A 19,330-nucleotide genomic window follows, 5' to 3' on the forward strand; every position below is an offset into this window, starting at 1 on the left:
TATTGGGAGAGAGGAGTCAAACAGTGGCAGCCAGGAGAGTCTGGCACATATCAAGACAGGGTCCTCACTTTCAGTGCTGGGGACTGGGCTAGGAGGGACCACAGAGGAAGGGGTGAGGGATGGCAGCTTGCACGTCCCATGCACAGGAGAGCCTGTGCTTGCACGGGTGTGAACCCAGAGGATGCAGTGACTCTCCTGCTTGCTAACCCGTGTTACAGTGGGGCTCCCTTAGCAAGCTATAAATGAGGTGACTTTTTATCTTCTCAGATTTCTGCACTGAGTGGCCGGCTGCACTAGACAGTGATGAGAAATGTGAGAAGCATTTTCCAATTGAGATTGATACAGCAGATTATGTGTCATCAGGACCGTCTGTTCGCAACCCCAAAGCACGAGTGGTAACATTAAGGGTAAGAACATCTAAACACCGCGACTGTCCCTAGATGTACTGTAAATGCATTTTGTATGTAATTACTAAACAAATGCGTGCTATACTGCTCATGCAACCTAGTGTGTTCAATGGGACGGTATCGTGTGTGCTTTGTAATCTGATCATTGTCTTTCATAGGCATAAACATGGCTGACAATTATTAAACAATCATTAGTTTTGCTCTGTGGGGTTGGTTCTCTCCTTCCACCTTTACGTGAAGTCTGGGGATTAAACTAAAGCAGTATGGTGAAGGTGAAGGAAAACAAATTCTGTAATATAGTTGCATTCGTGACTTTCTTATTGTGAGACAAAGTCCCTGACAGAAGCAGTTTAGGGCAGATTTATCTTGCTAGCTGTTACTTGTGGGGAAAGCTTGGCAACAGGAAAGCCCCTGTCCAAGATGGCAGGAGCGTAGGGGCGGCTGGCGAATATCTCTGGATCTGCAGGCAGAGAGCTTGGCCTGGAAGTGGAGCCAGGCCATAGCATGAATCCTCCCAGCTCCCTGATTCCTCCAGCCAGACCCTGTTTCCCAAAGGTTCCAAGATGTCAGTACAGCATGGCCACCTGGGGGCAGAGCATTCAAACACATGAGTCCATAGGACATTTCATTCAAACCACAGCAGTGTGTGTGTGTGTGTGTGTGTGTGTGTGTGTCCATAGGGCATTTCACTCAAACCACAGCAGTGTGTGTGTGTGCGTGTGTGTGTGTGTGTGTGTGTGTCCATAGGGCATTTCACTCAAACCACAGCAGTGTGTGTGTGTGTGTGTCCATAGGACATTTCATTCAAACCACAGCAGTGTGTGTGTGTGTGCGTGTGTGTGTGTGTGTCCATAGGACATTTCACTCAAACCACAGCAGTGTGTGTGTGTGTGTGTGTGTGTGTGTGTGCAAGCATGCTTGTTTCTATGTATGTGTGTGTGGTAGGTATGCATGTGTGTATGCTTGCTCGTGTGTTTGAGGGCTCGTGTGTATGTGTGAGTGCTGAGTGCATGCCTGTGTAAGTATGTGTGGGAATTCTATGCTCGAGTTAGGAATTATCTTGGATTAATCTCCACCTTATTAATTAAGGTAGGACCTCTCATTTGAACCCAGAGCTTGTCAATTTAGCTAGTCTAGCTAGCCAGCCTGCTCGGGGTTCCCCTGGAGTTACAGGCAGTCCACTGAACATTGATGGTCACTGGGGCTCCCCTGGAGTTACAGGCAGTCCGCTGAACACCGGTGGCTCTGGGGATCGGAACGTAAGACTTTACACTTGCACAGCCACTCCTTCGGCCTCCATGTTACAAATCTACAGAATGAAATAGGTATTGTGTTCTGCTTAATTGTCAAGAAGTTGTTTAGAATTAGAGACTCTTTGTAAAGACTTTACTTTTAAAAGTGCTCTCTGTTGGGGCTGGAGAGATGGCTCAGAGGTTAAGAGCACTGACTGCTCTTCCAGGGGTCCTGAGTTCAATTTCCAGCAACCACATGGTGGCTCACAACCATCTGTAATGAGATCTGGTGCCCTCTCCTGGCATGCAGACATACATGGAGGCAGGATGTTGTATTCATAATAAATATATAAATAATCTGTTAATCTTATACATTTCTGCAAAAATCCTGTGAATTAAGTTGTTGTGAGAAAACAGTCTCTCTGGAAGATAAAGTAACTTGAACTTACAGAGCACATGGCAGACCTAGAAGCCTAACTCAGTTCTTAATGTGTGGTGTCACAGTTCTGTCACAGGTGTTTGGTCTACGTGGGAGGCGTCTTATGTACTTGGACATCCCTCAGTGTGGTGCGGTCCTTGTGTTAGTATGTGGACGTTGAGGCCACCTCGTCCCTCTGCAGCCTCCTGTGTTTGAAGTGCAGCATCGCTGGGGATTGTGTTGGTAGCACAAGACTGGAAACGGCAGCTTGTAAAGTGTGTTTGGGAAGAGAGGCTGTGAGATGAGGAGTCTGCAGTACCCTCACGGGCTGGCAGGTGGCGTGAGTGTGCCACGGCCACTTCTGAGGAGCTTCAGTGTCTGGCTAAAATCTTCTTATATAAACTATTAATGTGAATATGACTTTTAAGACAGTGAATGCAGTAATAATCAACATCGCTGCCACTTTTTTAACATTGGCATAAAAATTGGAATTTAAAATGTTGTTGTTTAATGTTCCCATTTAAAAAGATGTTTAAAAAGAAAAATTATGTCCTCATTAGGGTATACCTAATATACCCTGTTAGGGTAGATCGTCATAGACACTAATGTAAAGGACCCTTGTTTTACTGTATTTTGTCACTGTGCATAGATATATGTACATACATTTGCATTGTTATAAAGGAGTGCAGCTTGCTGTGTGTTCATGTAAACATTTCTCCATGTTGTTGTCAGGTAGTGATCACATAATGAATTGCTTATTTATCAAGCTAATAGCCTGCTTATCAATGCGTACTTTTTCCAGAAGTCAGTGCTGGTTCTCATTGCCTGCAGAGGGACGTTCATAGTGAGCTGTTTTCTGAGACAGGGTCTCACTGTGCAACCCAGCTGTCTTGAGTTTGGGGTTCTCTAACTGCTGGGGTGGTGGGCATATACCATTACTCAGTTCCTTTCTATTTTAACTTTATTAATTTACCAAATGCTTCCCTGCACTATTGCTGAGAACAGAATGGACATTGTTCTTGCCCTCATAGGTTTGTAATTGGTGGAGAAATGGGAGGGTGAACACGCTGCTGTGTGTGATGTCCTAAGAGAGGTGCAGGGTTATTAAAGTAAGAGATGAAGAATCTTAGAATCCCTTTTTCTTCCTCGTGGGTTTCAGTTCCTTCTTACTCCTGATGCCTCCCAGAGAAAGAACCATGCTTGCTGTGACGTGGTTATGGTTCCCGCCTGTCCCTGGAGACATGTTTTGGGAGCTTGGTGCTCTGTGGGACAGTGATGAATGGGGCCTGTGGGAGTTCTTACTCATGGAGTACCTCTTGGGAAGTCTAAGGTAGTTCTTGTGAGACCTGGATGAGTTCTTCAGGGAGCTAAGCCTGAGCTGCTCTCGGTCCTTCCTACAGGCCAGTGGTGTGTCCTTGCACCCTCGTTTCTTTATAAAGATACTCAATGTTAGGTACTTTATTATAAACAATAGGGTAATAGTGTTTTATTGAAGTATATTCTATGTCAGACTTACCTATCTCCAGTTATACCTTGACACAGCTCTCTGGGAACTAGAGTTCTTATTCAGCCCAGTGTTTCCCAGTGTAGTGTCCAGGAAGACTAATTCCATGGAAAATAGAACTGAAGACGAAGTACACTGTAGAATTATTCATATACCACCACTGCATCGAAATTCCAAAATGCCCTAAGAAGTACACTGTAAAAATCCAATGTAGAGATGGGCTTGCTGGCACAGGCCTGTCTGTGATCCTAGCATTGAAGAGGCTATGCGTGAGAGTCTCAAGTCTGAGGCCACCCTGGGTTACATAATGAGCAGCATTTACCTAGGTTCTATCTCAGCAAACAGAAAGAACTGGATTAAACTCAATGTATCCTAAGTATATCCAGTAGAAATAGAAATAGCATTTGTCTGTTTGCATTGCTGGGGATTCTACCCAGGATCTTGTGCATGTGCTAGACAGACACTCCACCATTGAGGTACAGAATCACCATCTAAAGAGCGGAGCAAGTGCTGAGCTGGGAACATATATATCTAAGTGGCCGAGTTCCGGTGAAAGGGGGTGATGGGATGAGGAAGAGGACTTTTTTCTAGGAGGCCCCACATCCTTTCTAAAAATTGTATTCGTGTGTGTGTGTGTGTGTGTGTGCACGCGCGCGCACGTGCATGCCCTGGTGTGGTGGTCAGAGGACAACTTGTGGGAATCTGTTCTCTCTTTCTACTGTGTGGGGTCTGCTGATCCAGCCCAGGTCTCCAGGCTTGGTGGTCAGGGTTTTATGCTACTTAGCACTTTGCCAGCCTGCAAGACAAGTTCCTAACAGTCTGTTGGTTCATCCCTGGTGTGATGTTTCAGCCTCCAGGAGCTTTTACAGGTTAAGGTGCCGTTTTCTTTCTTTTTTTTTTTTTTTTTTTTTTTTTTTAAAGATTTATTTATTATGTATACAATGTTCAGCCTGCATGTATCCCTGCAGGCCAGGAGAGGGCACAGACTTCATTAAGGTGGTTGTGAGCCACCATGTGGTTGCTGGGAATTGAACTCAGGACCTCTGGAAGAACAGGCAGTGCTCTTAATCCCTGAGCCACCTCTCCAGCCCTAGGGTCCCGGTTTCAGCCAGTTGCAGTGGTGCAATAGTAACCTGGGCTCAAGGTGGAGTGGCCGGTGCTTGGGTCTGTACTGTTGAGCAGACTTCTGGTGTCCCGACAGTTACTGACAGTGATTGGGTTTATTCCGAGAATGTTTCTCGTAAGCTTGTGTCCATCCTGTGGGGACAGTGCAAGTGCCACCGCTTCCAAGAGTGAGGTCAGCTGTGCACTTTGCTGACTGCTGACCTTATGCAGAGAAGTTGGGGGAGTTCTGTTTTTGTGGGTCCAGTGTCGATTTGAATAGCAGTGCTGCTCTTCTTGATTAAGCAATTACATGATTTTTTGCATATTTCTTCTTGTATTCTTAAGGTTAAACTTTCAAGTTTGAATTTAGACAACCATGCAAAGAAGAAACTTATTAAACTTGTAGGAGAGCGGTACTGCAAGACCACTGATGTGCTCTCTATCACCACAGACAGGTGAGTGGGGCCTTGTGGACTAGTGTTCTAGAGTGCGAGTGTCTGTGTCTCTGTGTGTCTGTACCTCTGTGTATGTGCGTGCGTGCGTGTGTGTGTGTGTGTGTGTGTGTGTGTGTATGTGCTTCTGCGTGTGTCTGTACCTCTGTGTCTCTGTACTTCTGTGTGTATGTGTGTGTGCATCATCTGATAATGCTGTTTCTTTGTTGATGATTGTATCTGTCATTTATCTAGTTATATGTTTTATGCTACAACTATGTAGAGTTAAGAGACTTAATGAGCCACATCATGCTTCTATTTTATGTTTTAATGAGATTGGAGGCAGTTGTTACTTTTTTTATCTTGTTGCCCTGAAAGTGTTCTCATGGTAAGTTGCACTTAATACTGGTGTGTTAGTTCAGTTTTAAAATAGCAGCGACAGACATACAGTACACGTCATGTTCGAAAGGATCAGCAATTGCTTAAAAAAAGATTTATTTCTATTTTATGTATATAAATGTTTTGCCTGCATGTGTTTGTGTGTACCATATACATGCAGTGTCCATGGAGGCCAGAAGGGGTCATCTGGAACTAAAATGACAGATGGCTTTGTGAACTGCCTTGTGAGTGCTGGGACCTTAACTCCGGGACCTCTGCATGAGCAGCCAGTGCTCTTACTATCTGAGCTGTCTCTGCAGCCTGGTCTGTCTGTCCTGCATTTTCAGTGGACTCCTTAGATAAACTTGTGCTGTCTGCCTGGCTCTGAGCACTGAGACAGTGAAGAGAACTTGGCTTGGGCATGTCACGTTTAAAGTAGCTCGAAACTATGATGTGCGCTCTCTCTCTCTCTCTCTCTCTCTCTCTCTCTCTCTCTCTCTCTCTCTCTCTCTCTCTCTCTCTCTCTCTCTCTCTCTCTCTCTCTCTCTTCCCCCCTCCCTCCCTCTCTCTCCCTCCCTATCTCTGTCTGTCTCTGTCTCTATCTCTCTGTCTCTCTCTCTCTCTCTCTCTCTCTCTCTCTCTCTCTCTCTTCCCTCTCCCTTCCTCTCTCCCTCCTCTCCCTCCCTATCTCTGTCTGTCTCTGTCTCTGTCTCTGCTCTGTCTCTGTCTGTCTGTCTGTCTGTCTCTCTCTCTCTCTCTCTGTCTCTCTCTCCCCCAACTATGTCGTTTTGACTAGCTTAGAACTCACTATGTAGACCAGGATGGCCTCAAACTCAGAGATGCGCCTCAAATGTGTGCCTCCAAGTTCAGCTATCCTGAAAATTCTCAGCACAGAATTTTCCTAAGGCAGATAAAATTCAAAGACCGCTGCCTGTTGTCTTTAGAACGTCTTACAAATTACCTGTATGCTGAAACTTGGACTGTTCTTTTCTCTTTAAAGATGCCCTCTGAAGAGGCAGAACTATGACTATGCGCTGTATCTCCTCACAGTACTGTACCACGAGTCTTGGGTAAGTGTGTGTGTGGGGGGGGCGTGTGTGCAGGTGTGTGGGCATGTGTGGGCGGGGGAGAGGAGACGGGACAAGGCTGACTTTTCAGAGCGCTGTGTGTGGCAAGGACGTGTGTGATACACTGCAGGTGTGTATTAAATGTGTGTAAAGATTTTAAGGTGGCTCACTTGGCCAGTCTCAGGGCTGTTCCTGCCTCAGGCTCCTTAGTGTTGGCCTTACAGGCCTGTACTGCTATGCCCTGCTCCTAGAGATACCAGAGGTCGGAACTGAATGAGAGCTTTCTAATACATTCATTCAGAGATGTGGTGGCTTCTCAATGGGGCGTGGTTCCATGCCTTGACCCTGAGTGGGGACCCAGGACAGAAGCATCTCCCTGTGTGCTGGTGGCAGCCTGCAGTGATGGTTGAGTACCCGAGGCGCTGTCCATTCTGCTCATTGCATTTCAGGGTCACTGGCAATGATGAGCTCAGCATGAGTGGCAAGTGCAAGGACAGCGAGCTTTATTTCAAGATTAGTAACAAGACGCAGCCTCGGGCTCCTGTCTTCTGGGTTCTCCGCCATGATTCACCTGCGTTTTATACCCTGGCTTTGGGAATGTCGCTGTGGCAGCAGTTAATGTCTTTCCTGTCAGTTGATTGAGAACTGCCTTTGGCTTGGGATAATTAAGTTTCCTTTGAACCAAGAACATGTTTGAATTAGCTGCAGGTCCATAGCTGCTGTCGAAAGAGTTAATAACGAACACTAAAAGCCAGCCAGTTGAGAGTATCTTATTTGCCAGCTGCCTGTAAAGTGAACTTGCCCAGAGGGAATGACAGGCACCAATAAATTCAGTGAAAGCTGACCGACGGGATTCTTCCTGTGACTCTGTGACTTAGAATCCAGCAGGACTGTATTCTGTATTCATGCAAGAAGCCTTTCATCTTTCATACCAATTATTGCTGTAATTAAAGAATTCCCATATTAAAGTTGGCACTCGATCCTTCCTGAACAGGCAGTGTCAGTGAAGACCCTGTGAGGTACCAGTGAGCTTGGAGCTTTGCGGGGCTCTAGCCAGCTTGGAATTCATCCTCGAAACTTACGTTGCCACCCCATGGGTGTTTGGATCCACTGCTTGTTCTCAATAGGCTGGCCTCTGAACACTTAGTGTGCAGATATGAATGTCCCTTGGCTTTTTAGAGTTTCAGTGGAGGCTACTTCTGGAAGAGTGTTCATCTGGACCTTAGTGTAAGAATGTTTGCTGTATACCACCAAAACAAGTTAGCTATAGCAGTGTCAGTCATCTTCAGTGGGTGTAGACGTCACAAAGCATGGCAGTAATGAGTGATGAATGTTTGCTAGATCGGCGTCCTCAGACGTGCTAAACTTGTGTTAGTGTTTCAGTCTGATGTGCTGAGTCAGCCTTCAGCGTGTGGAGCCGGGCAGGCTTGGGTTCCAGCCTTGGTCTTGTGACTTCCTGCATGGGTCATCGTTCTTAGCATCGAAGGCTGTGTGTGAGCCATCTCGGCCCTGACACTAAGTTGCCTTCTGAACAGAGGGAATGTTTTATAATTATGACTCAGTAACTGCAGTAATTAGTTAAAAATGCTAAGTGAAAATTCTTTTTAGGATTTCAAGTACGTTTGTTGTGAATCCCTGTGAACAGCCTACATGTAACCTGACTGAGTTCTGAAGTCAGGCTAGAGTGTGCGACCTAGGTCTTCTCAGTCTTACTGGCCGCAGAACCTGCTGTTCCCCCGTGCAATGTGATCTTTGTGAGCTCTCCACGGGGGAAGGAAGACTGAAGGACTTGCACAGCGGCAGGCTGAGTGCCAGCGCAGGGTCAGGGGGAGACTTGGAGGCTGGGAGCCGGCCCCAGAGGCCCTTGGGTGCTGACATGAACTGCTGCCAAGACTCCTTTTTAACAGATTGCATGTGGGTCTTGTTTGGATTTCACCTTAGTACAGCTTTGTGTTTTAATACTGGGCATTGAGCGTGGGGCTTCCTGGAAGGTAGGCAAGTGAGTGCTCGATGGCTGCCTCTTTCTTTCCCTGACTGACTCTTTCCTTAGCTGTCACAGCTTTGGGTCTTCTTGCCAAAAACACCTCCAGACTATAAAAATTCTGATGTCTCTAAGTTGGTGCTTGTGTGAGGTGTTGGGAGCAAGCCAGACTCTTCTGCTCGCTGAACTACAACCTCAGCCCCAAGTTAGATCATTTTCTACTCACCGAGAGAGGCCACTGTAAAGGGGACCGTACCGGAAACCCTTCCAATAATAGCGAAGAGCCTGTGTTGGGATGGAGGCAAACAAAGGAGTCTGCTGACCGGGCTGTTGCTTGTGTCATGTGTCTCAGGGTCAGGGCTGGCTCTCCCTGCAGACCTGTTGGTCAGTCCAGCCTCAGCACAGCCCTTGGCTTGGAGTGGGAATAATCAGTCAGTAGTTGACCCTGTGACACAGGCACTGGCTGGCTGTGGTGCTTCCATGCTGTGCTTCTGGTTAAAGGCCTGTTTGGCCCTGGTGCTCAGCTGTGAGTTCCTCTCCTAGGTGTTGGGCACCGTCAACTTCTTCCCAGTCAGTTCCACTGTTGCTTGGGAAAGAAAGGGAATGTTTACTACCCAAGCCCTCTCTCCCCCATCCTCTGCCCCTCCCTCCACCAACCCCCAGTTTCCAGTGAGCCCCTTGGGCTAACAAAGAAAAGTCAGCCAGGGAGTGGCAGAGGAGCAGTTCCTTGTGTTGAAAGTGTTTCAAAGCAACTTTTTTGTCCTGTTTTAGCACAGAGCATTTACTGTGGGCCACCCTTTTACATGGTTTTAACCCTGAAAATCAGGGATGCAAGGCTGTTTTATTACAGCCTCTGTTTTTTGTGCAGAGGTGCCTAGGTCACTGGGATTATTAGCAGCGGAACACACAGCCCTGAATTGCAGCTGAGTTTGCTCTGTCACAGCGGTGTATTCTTTAGTTTTGTTCAGCTCTGACTTCCAGAACATTCAGGAATCAGCTGAAATAAGACGTGACTTGTGCTGCTGTTCACCTGTCTTTGCGGAGTTGCCTGTGTAATCCGCTGCTAGCCAGTGAGGTGGTGTCAGCCTCCCCTGTGGAGCCCTGCAGCTTCTGAGTCTGTCGTGGTGTGGACTCAGAGGCTCCGCAGCACTTCTGATGAGGATTCCTGCCTGTTAATTACCGCTAATTGCTAGTAAGGAGACAGATTAGAAGTTATCCTCTTGCCGGGCGTTGGTGGTGCACGCCTTTAATCCCAGCACTCGGGAGGCAGAGGCAGGCGGATCTCTGTGAGTTCGAGGCCGCCTGGTCTACAGAGAGAGTTCAGGACAGGCTCCAAAACAATACAGAGAAACCCTGTCTCGGAAAAAAAAAAAAAAAAAGTTATCCTCTCTGAGACAGTGTGTGTGCCTGACTAGCGTCAGGGCTAAGAGTGTAGTCACAAGTGTGGCAAGAGGTTTGTCACGTGGAATTTGGACATCAGGTGGGAGCAGCAGAGTTGCCTAAGGCAAGCCCTTTCCTGCACTGCTCGCTAAGCTAAGCCCTGCTTCTCCTCCCTCCCAGGGCTGACAATATGAGAGTATTCCAGTCTTTTCTTCCTTGGTCCAATACATTGCCAGATCTTTCCTGTTCTGATTGAAATATGATCTGTGCTGCCCCAGTAAAGACCTCCTGGTCCTTCATCTGAATCACGGTGGCATCCCCCGATTGGTCCATCCTGCTTCCCATTCTGTCATTTTCTCCTGCTCCTTAAAAATACCCTGGGTTTCCCACACTTCGTTCGCGGCGGTGTGCCTCTCGGTTACTGGCCCCTTGGGGATGTCGGCTGTGTGCCCGAGGTATCCAGGGCATGAAGCCACTGCAGTGCCCATGGTCATGACTGCACGTGTCCCCTGTTGGCGCCACCCCCGATGCCTCCCTCAGTGGACACTCGGGGTGATAAGCGCCTGTGCACACATCCGCCTCGCTGTGGGCTGCTGTGGAATAGTCCTTCGCACTGGGTGAAGATACGTCACTGGGACTGGTGTAATACAAAGCTAAATGGCCATTAGCTGGGCGGGAGGTATAGGAGTGACAGCCAGACACAGAAGACGCTGGGAAGAAGAAAAGTAGGGTTGCCAGGACGGGTGGAGGGAGCAAGACATGCTGGAGGTCAGATAATTGCGCAGTGTACTCGGAAGTTTCTCTCCCGCCTGTTCCCAAATAAGCACAGGGTCTTATATTAATTGTAGTTGTTTGTCCTGTTGCTCAGGCTTCTTAGTGGCTAGCTCTCTCTTAACTGCTAACCCCTAACTATTAATCTGTGTGTCTCCACATGGCCTTCTCTTACCAGAGAACGCCCAGGGATCCTACTTCCCAGTAACTAAACGGCAAATCCTCCTCCTACCTTTCTCTATCCATGTTTGGGTTTCCCACCTGGCTAAATCCTGCCTGTCCCCTGGCTGAAACAGCTTTATCCATCAACCAGTAAGAGAAATGTATATTTACAGCATACAGAAGGACCTCCCCCATCTCTTCTGTCTGAATTAAAAGGAAGGTTTTAACTTTAACGTGGTAAAATTATATATATAACTATATATATAATTATTATATATTTATATAATATAATTATGTATATAATAACAAAATAGTTATTATGCAAGACCTATAGTTAACAATATTTAGTCCACTAACACTTGGCAAAATTTAAAGAAAATATTCTATCATCTATCCTATCTTTGTGAGTCTAAAGTTTATATGTAATTTATCTTTTATCATAACTAAGGAGAACCATAACGTAACTCTCTGTCTTCAACTCCATCAAAGACCTCAGAAGGATAATATATAAACTCTGGAATTGACAGACATCTCGCTGCCTGGACAATCACCCAAAGTTCCTCTGTAGTGTTGGGGCATCTATCTTCAGCCCATAGGCCCAGGATGTCTGACAGAGTTTTTGATGAAGCAGGGTCATCCTGTCTCTTGGCAAATTAAGTAGTCATTTTTCTTTGTAACCTGTTTATTCAGTTTGGACAGTATGTTGTCAAGCAGTCTGGGCAAGAGCAGTTTCTTTTCTGAATGGCTATCCCTGCCATGTTGAAGGCAAACTCCATAATGAGTTTCTTCAGTGGCCATTTTCCTCTCTGACATAAGTGGTGCTGCCAGGAGATGTGTCTCACTGTCATGAAAAACACTAATAACCCATTTTAAATGCCGTATTCTGTAGGTCTTTGAAAGGCTTTGAAGACTACCTACCCATTTGAAACATATCTCTGTATATCTAGAAAACATAGCTAACATGGCAAAGTTTTAACTATTATAGGTGACTATAATCTGTATTTAATTATACATTGCATTTTTAAAGAACTGTATAAACACAGTACCTAAATAAGAGTATAAATATATATATAACAAAATTGACCTGAAATTTATATCAATAAACCAAAACCCACACCAGTACAAAGTATTCATTCTTATATTGTATCTACCCCACCCCCCTTTTTAAGAGATTGAGTGTGACCATTTACCATTTAAAACCAACCCCGTTTAAATGAACACAAGCATTTATAAACAATATTTGGGAATGTGGGCGTAATTCTCTCCAAACTGCTTCCTGCTGTTTGGGGGCACTGTCAGTCCCAAGGGGATCCTGAGAAACCCAGAACCCTGGCCAAACCCTGGCTGTAGTGGTCTGAGGCTGCATCGTCTCAGCTGTCTTGGATGTCGGATCACCTGGGACACTGCTTCAGGGGCCTTGTTTGATCAAACCATATTAGTCTGTGGAAAAAAAGCAGAACGTCTTTTCCAAAGCAACATGTCCTTAGACTTAAATTTTGAAGTCAAGGCATATTTTAAATATATAGATTGGAATAATCCAGCAGCATTTATAATCAAATGTCTGTTAGCAGTTGCTGCTCCTTCCTCAGCAGACAAACAATTCAAAGACAACACAACAGCATACGACATCCAGACTCTTGTGCATTTTCCATCTTTGTGTGACTTTATTAATCTATTTATTTCACTTTTTTGTTTTGTTTTTTGAAGCAGGGTTTCTCTGTATCTTTATTGTCTTGAGGCTCATTCTGTAGACCAGGCTGCCTTGAAATCACAGACATCCGCCTGCCTCTGCTCCCGCCTCCAGAGTGCTGGGATTAAAGGCATGTGCCACCACACCCAGCTATTCTATTTTAAGGACTTTCTCTATCCTTTTTTCCCCCAGACCTACATATATTTTTAAAATATATTTTAATTTAAGTTGTAAGAACTAATTAGTAACAAGCCTAAGCCATGGCCAAGCTCTTATAATTAATAAGTCTCTATCGTTACTAGGGAACTGGCAGAACTGACAAAGGTCCAACTGCAGTGGGCAAGGACAGTATTTCACTCCTCTCTTTCCCCAGCATTTAGTGCAGTACTGGATGGCACACAGTGCTCAGGGATTGCTTTTAAAACTAGTCCAAATTGACATGAACTCCTTGATATATGCAGTTAAAATTTAGCTTTGGCCTCTGTGATAATTGACAGGACTTTTTTCTTTTCTATTAAGATTTTCTTCTGATTTCCTGTTTTATAGCTATATAACTTACACTGTTTATTTTATGTATGTTTGGGAGGAGGGGCACGCTGTCATAGTGCCCCGTGGAAGTCAAAGGACAACCTGTGTGAGTCAGTTCTTCCTTCCACGTGGGTCCCAGGGATTGAACTCAGGTCGTCAGGCTGGACTTGGCAGCGAGCACCTTCACCTACTGAGCCTTCTTGCCAGCCTCGTTTTTGTTTTGTTTTGTTTTTTGTTTTTTTAATGGTTGTTTTCTCTCGTGTAGGACAACAGCGTCCTTGTAATCATAATCGTGGAATATTACTGTGATTCATGTCCTGGTCAGAGAGTTGTAAGGGCAGTGGCAGGCAGTGGCAGATCTGTGTGTAGGGAGCAGTTAGCTCTGTCCCTGCAGTGCTGACCATTGTACTGACTAGATAGTGTGTTCCCTGTATTAGTCTGTGCTTGCACAGGAGGAGGACGACGTTATGTTCACACAGTCAAGTTATCCTTTTGCTCTGAGATTCTTCTCGCCAGGTTGGTGTCCTTAGAACAAACATGCTGTTCTACCACAGGGCCTGTTGTGGTTTGGGGCAAATGATTTAATTGCTCTAGGCTTGAGTTTCCTGGTCTGTAAAACAGATGATAGTATTGTAACTCCCGGGGCTATGTGAGAGGTCAGTGGGTGAGTAGTGTCAGAACCTGAAGTAGTGAGGGTATGGGGTGACCGTCCTAGCAGCCTCTGGCGGTGCCCCTGCCGTCACTCGCTCGACTGCTGAGCTCGTGTTGAGTCCATCTCCCCGCTGGGCTTCTGCTCTCCCGCAGCTGGCGTGGCTCAGGATCAAGGCCCCATTGGGCTGAGGCTCCAGAGAGCACAGTGTCTAGTGCAGCAGTTTGTTGGTTCATAAAATTCATTGACTGGATGAATAAATGGATGATGGAGCTGACTGGGAAGGGGAACAGGGTCACATGGAGTGGAAAGTTGCTGCTTCCGAGGTTGTAGTTGGGCAAGGAGAGAAGGAGAGGGTGTGTGTGTGTGTGTGTGTGTGTGTGTGTGTGTGTGTTACATTGCAGATGTTGAGGTATTAAAATAAGTGTCTATAAAGTACCCCAACTCTGCCTAAATGGTCATTTTTTAAAAATTTTATGTGCATGAGTGTTCTGCCTGCATGTGTGTATGTGCCCCGCAAGCATGCGTGGTGTTGTCAATGGAAGTCAGAAGAGGGCATCAGATCCCCTAGAACAGGAATTACAGAGCATTATAAACTGCCATGTGCATCCTGGGAACCAAACTCAGGTGGTGTGGGATTTAATATGATATGGTGTACCGTGAGAGTTATATGGGTGGTACGGTGTGGTGTGGTGTGGGATTTTGTGATATGGTTGATAAGATGTAGTGTGGGATTCACATGAATGTGCTACCTGTACTTGAAATCAGCTGACGACTGCAGTGCAGGCGCGGGGCTGTAGCAGTCTTGGTGGATTGTTTCAGTGGCCAGTCTAGACTTGAACACAAACCTCTGCGTTGCTGGATTGTAGACCTTTGGCGTCACACCTAGCTTCATGGTGTTGTGTTTTGTTTGCTTGCTTTGAGGGGCATGTGCATGCATGAGTGCCGGTGTCCACACAGACCAGGAGGAGGAATTGCATCCCCTGGGTTACGGTGGCTTGCAGTTAGCTGATGGAGGCTGGCGGTTGAACTCAGCAAGCTCATAACCCTGTGCCATCTCTCCAGTGGAGTTAACAGCTGATTCTCTCCTGTTTCCTTTTTGGTAGCTTCTTCCCGTCTGGTCTGTGAGAATGTGCATGAGTTACAACCACTGATGCTATGTCAGAGGTCACCTCTGGATTGCTGTCCTTTGAGCCCTGCGTATACATATGTGTGCCTACAGGCATACACACCCATCCATTCACAGAGCCAGAGGAAGACATTGGTGGTCTGGTCCATTATTCTCCACCTTGCTTCCATGAAACTTGGATTCTCACTGAACAGAAAGCTTGCTATTTAGACAGGCTGACTGTCTGGTGAGCTCTTGGATCCTCCTGTCTCTGTCCCCAAATACTTGGGGTAAAGCTTGAGGAGCCATGCTTTTACATGGTGCTGGGAATTTGAACTCGAGCTCTTTTGCTTGCAAACACTCTTAGCCACTGAACTGTCTCCCCAGCCCCTGGCCTTAGCTCCTTTTTCTAAAGGCATTGGTGGGTGGGACAGTGATCATTTATGATCCACAGGTCATTGCTTCAGGATTGTTATTTTGGGAAGGTGCTGGCAATGTGTAGGGCGGAGCTTGTTGTACGTGTCTGCTCCCATCTCAGGCTGCGTGGATCAGGTGGGTTGTTGCTCAGGTTCTGTCCTTTCTTCCTTTTCTTCCTTCTTCCTGTCCTTCAAGGTGTTAAAGGTTGTTGAGAGTCATGGCAGCAGCAAGCAGGCAAGACAGAGATGAGGATGCCCAGGACATTAGAGTGGACAGAGCAGAGCCTGCAGCAGTGCTCCTGGGGGCAGCTGTGCTCAGCGTCTTTCTGGACTGACTTCCTCTCAGCTTACCAGGTGGACAGCGTGGCCTTGACTGTTGTAGAGTTGACAGGACTAGCCAGCCAGGGGCTGCGTAGCAGCAGGAAAGAGGGGAAATAAAATTGTGAAGCCCCATCTGCTAGCGTACGCTCCAGAGTCTGTGTGCTGCTTCAGCCTGACTTCTACCACTGTGGCCACACAGGCAGGAGGGTCCCGGCTGTGAGCCAGGATCTGCACACAACACATTGCCTGATGGTGCATCGATGTTGTTTTAAGAAAAATACTGAGCCTACTGCCAGTGAAGTAATACCTGGAATTTCCTTCAGAATGAGTGTGAGTTGAGTGTCCCAGCCGAGTCTGTAATGCTGCACTTGGGAGACTTAGCCAGTGGATTGCCATGAATTTGAGGTCATCCTGTGCTTGTCCTATGGTTAACTTCATTTTCCTTCTATTTGTATCTTTGTTTATTGTATACTAAATACTGTCATCTTAAATTTTTTAAAGGTTTATCTTTCTTTTGTATGGGTGTGTCTGAGTGTATGGGTGTGTACACATAAATGCAGAGTCTTCAGAGGAAGGTGTTGTGTTCCTAGAGCTGAGTTTCAGGTACTTGTGAGCTCCTTCGTGTGGGTGCTGAGAACCAAACTTGAGGTCCTCTAGAAGAGCTGTGTGTGTCCTTTACTATAGAGAGAAGCCTTTTCCTTGCCAGCCGCTTTGTTTTTTCCCCACCAGTCGCCTGGGCTCTGCCGCATTGTAGTCCCCAAATAACACACAAGATGCTATATTAATTATGAAGCTGTTGGCCTTGCTTGTTTCTTAATGGCTATCTCTGACTTAAGTATTTACCCCATAATTGTTATTCTAAGTATTTCTCTTAGCGGAGAAAAGTTCCAAACTTCTTACCCCTATGGCAGCTACATCGTGACTCCCAGTGTTTCTCTTTCCCAGAGTCCTCCTGGACTCCTAGTCCCACCTATCTTGCTTCCCTATTGGCCATCACTGCTTTATTGACATATACACAGGACTTCCCCATCACTTTACCAACCTTTCATTGTTTTGTGTTAAGATCTGTCTGTGAGCCCAGGCTGGCCTTGGCCTTCTCCTCACAATCCATGGGTTTCTGAGCAGGTGAGGATGTTTCCCATCAGCCCGTAGCGACAGTGACGGCGTCCATCAGGGATTCCCTTGTCTCCCTGAGCAGGCAGCATCTCAGGCGTGTCATACTCACCCTGATGGAGGTGGTCTCGGCTGGGCTGCAGGTGTCTGTCCCTTGTCCTCATCATAGCATTCCAGGCTGGGGTGAGTGACTTCTCATGTGGGGAGGGTGGCTGTTTGTTCCTCAGAAGTCTGAGGTAGGGGTTGGTGAAGGCCAACCCCTTCCTTACTGCTTCCTGACCCAGCAGGCCAGGAAAGGGTGGTCTCCTCAGCACTATAAATTATAGATTTCACTGTGCTTGTTACAAGCCTAGTCTGGCTTGCAGCTTCCTGTAAGCATCCAAGAACTAAAGCCAATTCTTTATGTAGCTTCCCAGTTTCTGGTCTGGCTTGCAAGCCCTGGCTCGTACCTCAGCGTCAGTCCCGTTCAATAAAGCGGACTCCATTCTTAATATGCAGAATCAGAAAATGTTCCAAGGAAGAAAGTGGCCATGACTTTTCAGACAGACCCCCCCCACACTCTTGCAGCCAGGAGTTCACATTCATGTAGTCCTTGTGGAGTCTGTAATCTGCAGGGTAGCTGCTGGGCTGGGACTGTGCACCTGGTTTTCTTCTGTTCCATGTGCTGTGACCTGCTGTGTCTTGTTTTACAGTAGAGCTTGTAGCTAGTGGGCCGTCACACACTCACATCACAGCACTGGGGTACCTGATAGAAGGTTGCAAGTTCAAGGCCAGAGAAAAAGGCCAAGGAAGGAAGAGACAGTGAAATTTGCTTTAAAAATAAATAAATAAAAATCTTTTGTAAGATTTTGTATTTGTGAATATTCCAGTGATGTGCTTCGTGAAAAATATTCCTGCCTCTGTATCTTTGACAAAGTCTGGAGGGTGGTGGAGTAGCTTCCGTTGTTATTTTTAGATGTGGTCAAACTACGTAGCCTTGGCTGGCCTAGCTCACTTACCTCCTGAGCATGGGGCTTAAAGGTGTGCACAACCACACCTGGCCTACTCTGTGTACAACCACACCTGGCCTATTCTGTGTACAACCACACCTGGCCTACTCTGTGTACAATCACACCTGGCCTACTGTGTGCACAACCATACCTGGCCTACTGTGACTTCTTGCTGTTTATAAGCAGCCTTTCCACGTGCACTGCAGTATGCCTGAGGTGACATGGCAACAGAATAACCGGTACTAATAACACAAGAACAGAAAATAAAAATAACAGCAGAACAGTTTTGGAGGCTATGAAGCTGTCATGACAACAAAGCAAAAACTGTGTATCCATCTGTGTCCCCCACTTCTGATCCCCTCTAGCAATCAAAATGAAAACTCTGTGTCCTGATGTGTTCCCACTTCCCTGTTTAACTGTCATGGTGCTTTTAGAAAGTTAATACCTGTATCAATTCATTATTTTAAACTTTAGAAGTGTGAGGTCAGTGGGTGTGGCTTCAAACACGTGGGAGGCAGAAGCAAGATCAGAAGATCAAGGCCGTCGCAGCTTCACGGGGAGTTTGAGGCCAGACTCGGCAGCACATCGTGCCCAGTTTAAATGTTGATGTGGTTTAGGTCCAGCAGACCTTCCCCACCCTCTGTGTTCCAGGGCAGCACGAGAGCAGAGGCTTACCTAAGGGACACCTCTGGTAACCTAGAATAGCCGCCTGCGAGAGAGCTTTCTGATAAGTGAGGTTTGTGCGGCACTGTCCATGGAAGACTGCAGCCCTTCCTGAGGCTGGCCATGGGCGACAGCGCCACGCAGGGCTGTCAGTGTGTAGTGTAGGCGGGGACCTTGAACTATTGCCTTCTCTTCCCCCAGAAAACAGCTAGCAAAGGAACTTTGTCTTTTGATAACGTCTCCCTGAGTTCTGAACTGTTGCAGGATCCCACGGGCGTCCCTTGGGGGTGGGGGAAAGTAGGCAGGACACCAACGACACAGGCACCGGGAACAGGCTGAAACGACAAACTCAGTTTATTCCAGGACGGGGTGAGCCTTATGTGCCCCTCAGCCCTGCCCCAGGGGAGGAGAGCCGCTGAGCTGGCACCTGCTGAGGTGATGTCATCACTGTCCTCAGGTCCTCATCATCTCTGCTCTGCTGTTGTCAAGGCCTCTGGCAGACCCAGGCTGTCAGGAGAACCCATTGCGTCTGCTCTGGGCCAGCTGCCAGGCCCATCGGGACTTACTTATCCCACGCTGAACTTTTCCTTTTCTTTCAGAAAACTGAAGAATGGGAAAAAAATAAGACTGAGGCAGACATGGAAGAGTATGTGTGGGAAAATAGCTCCTCGGAGAAGAACGTTCTCCAGACCCTGCTGCAGATAAGAGCGGCCGACAGCAGTGGAGCACCGAGCAGGGAGGAGCTGCTGGGGACTAAGGAGGTTGAAGACTACCAGAAGTGTGTTGTTCGACTCAAGAATGAGGGCGAGAACGAGGAGAGCCTTGCTCAGTACAAAGAATCCGTGAAGAGACTGTTAAATCTGGAGTGCAGTCTAAACTAGGCTGTATCAGGTTTATCGTGTACTTGGTCACTGATTTTATATAAATGGAAAATATTTAAGAATATTGTCTTATGTCACTTACCAGACTCCTGTGCACCGAAGTGTGCTTTTGGGGCTTTCTGGTTTACCCCAGGGGC

General features: G+C 46.8%; 1 protein-coding gene across 3 annotated transcripts in view; it reads left to right on the forward strand.

Moving 5' to 3' along the window:
• Window positions 1-19,255, forward strand: part of Mrps35 (mitochondrial ribosomal protein S35) — a 32,674-nt gene extending 13,419 nt beyond the window's left edge. For all 3 annotated transcript variants that reach the window (XM_040743648.1, XM_040743650.1, XM_040743649.1), the window contains exons 5-8: window positions 268-407; window positions 5,011-5,120; window positions 6,475-6,544; window positions 18,912-19,255. In XM_040743648.1, the coding sequence (XP_040599582.1) occupies window positions 268-407; window positions 5,011-5,120; window positions 6,475-6,544; window positions 18,912-19,193 (602 nt within the window). In that variant the 3' untranslated portion in view covers window positions 19,194-19,255. The remainder of the gene's footprint in view (window positions 1-267; window positions 408-5,010; window positions 5,121-6,474; window positions 6,545-18,911) is intronic.
• The last annotated feature ends 75 nt before the right edge of the window (window positions 19,256-19,330 follow it).

This window comes from Mesocricetus auratus, unplaced genomic scaffold (assembly GCF_017639785.1).
Source record: "Mesocricetus auratus isolate SY011 unplaced genomic scaffold, BCM_Maur_2.0 Super-Scaffold_100001, whole genome shotgun sequence".
Lineage (NCBI taxonomy): Eukaryota > Metazoa > Chordata > Mammalia > Rodentia > Cricetidae > Mesocricetus > Mesocricetus auratus.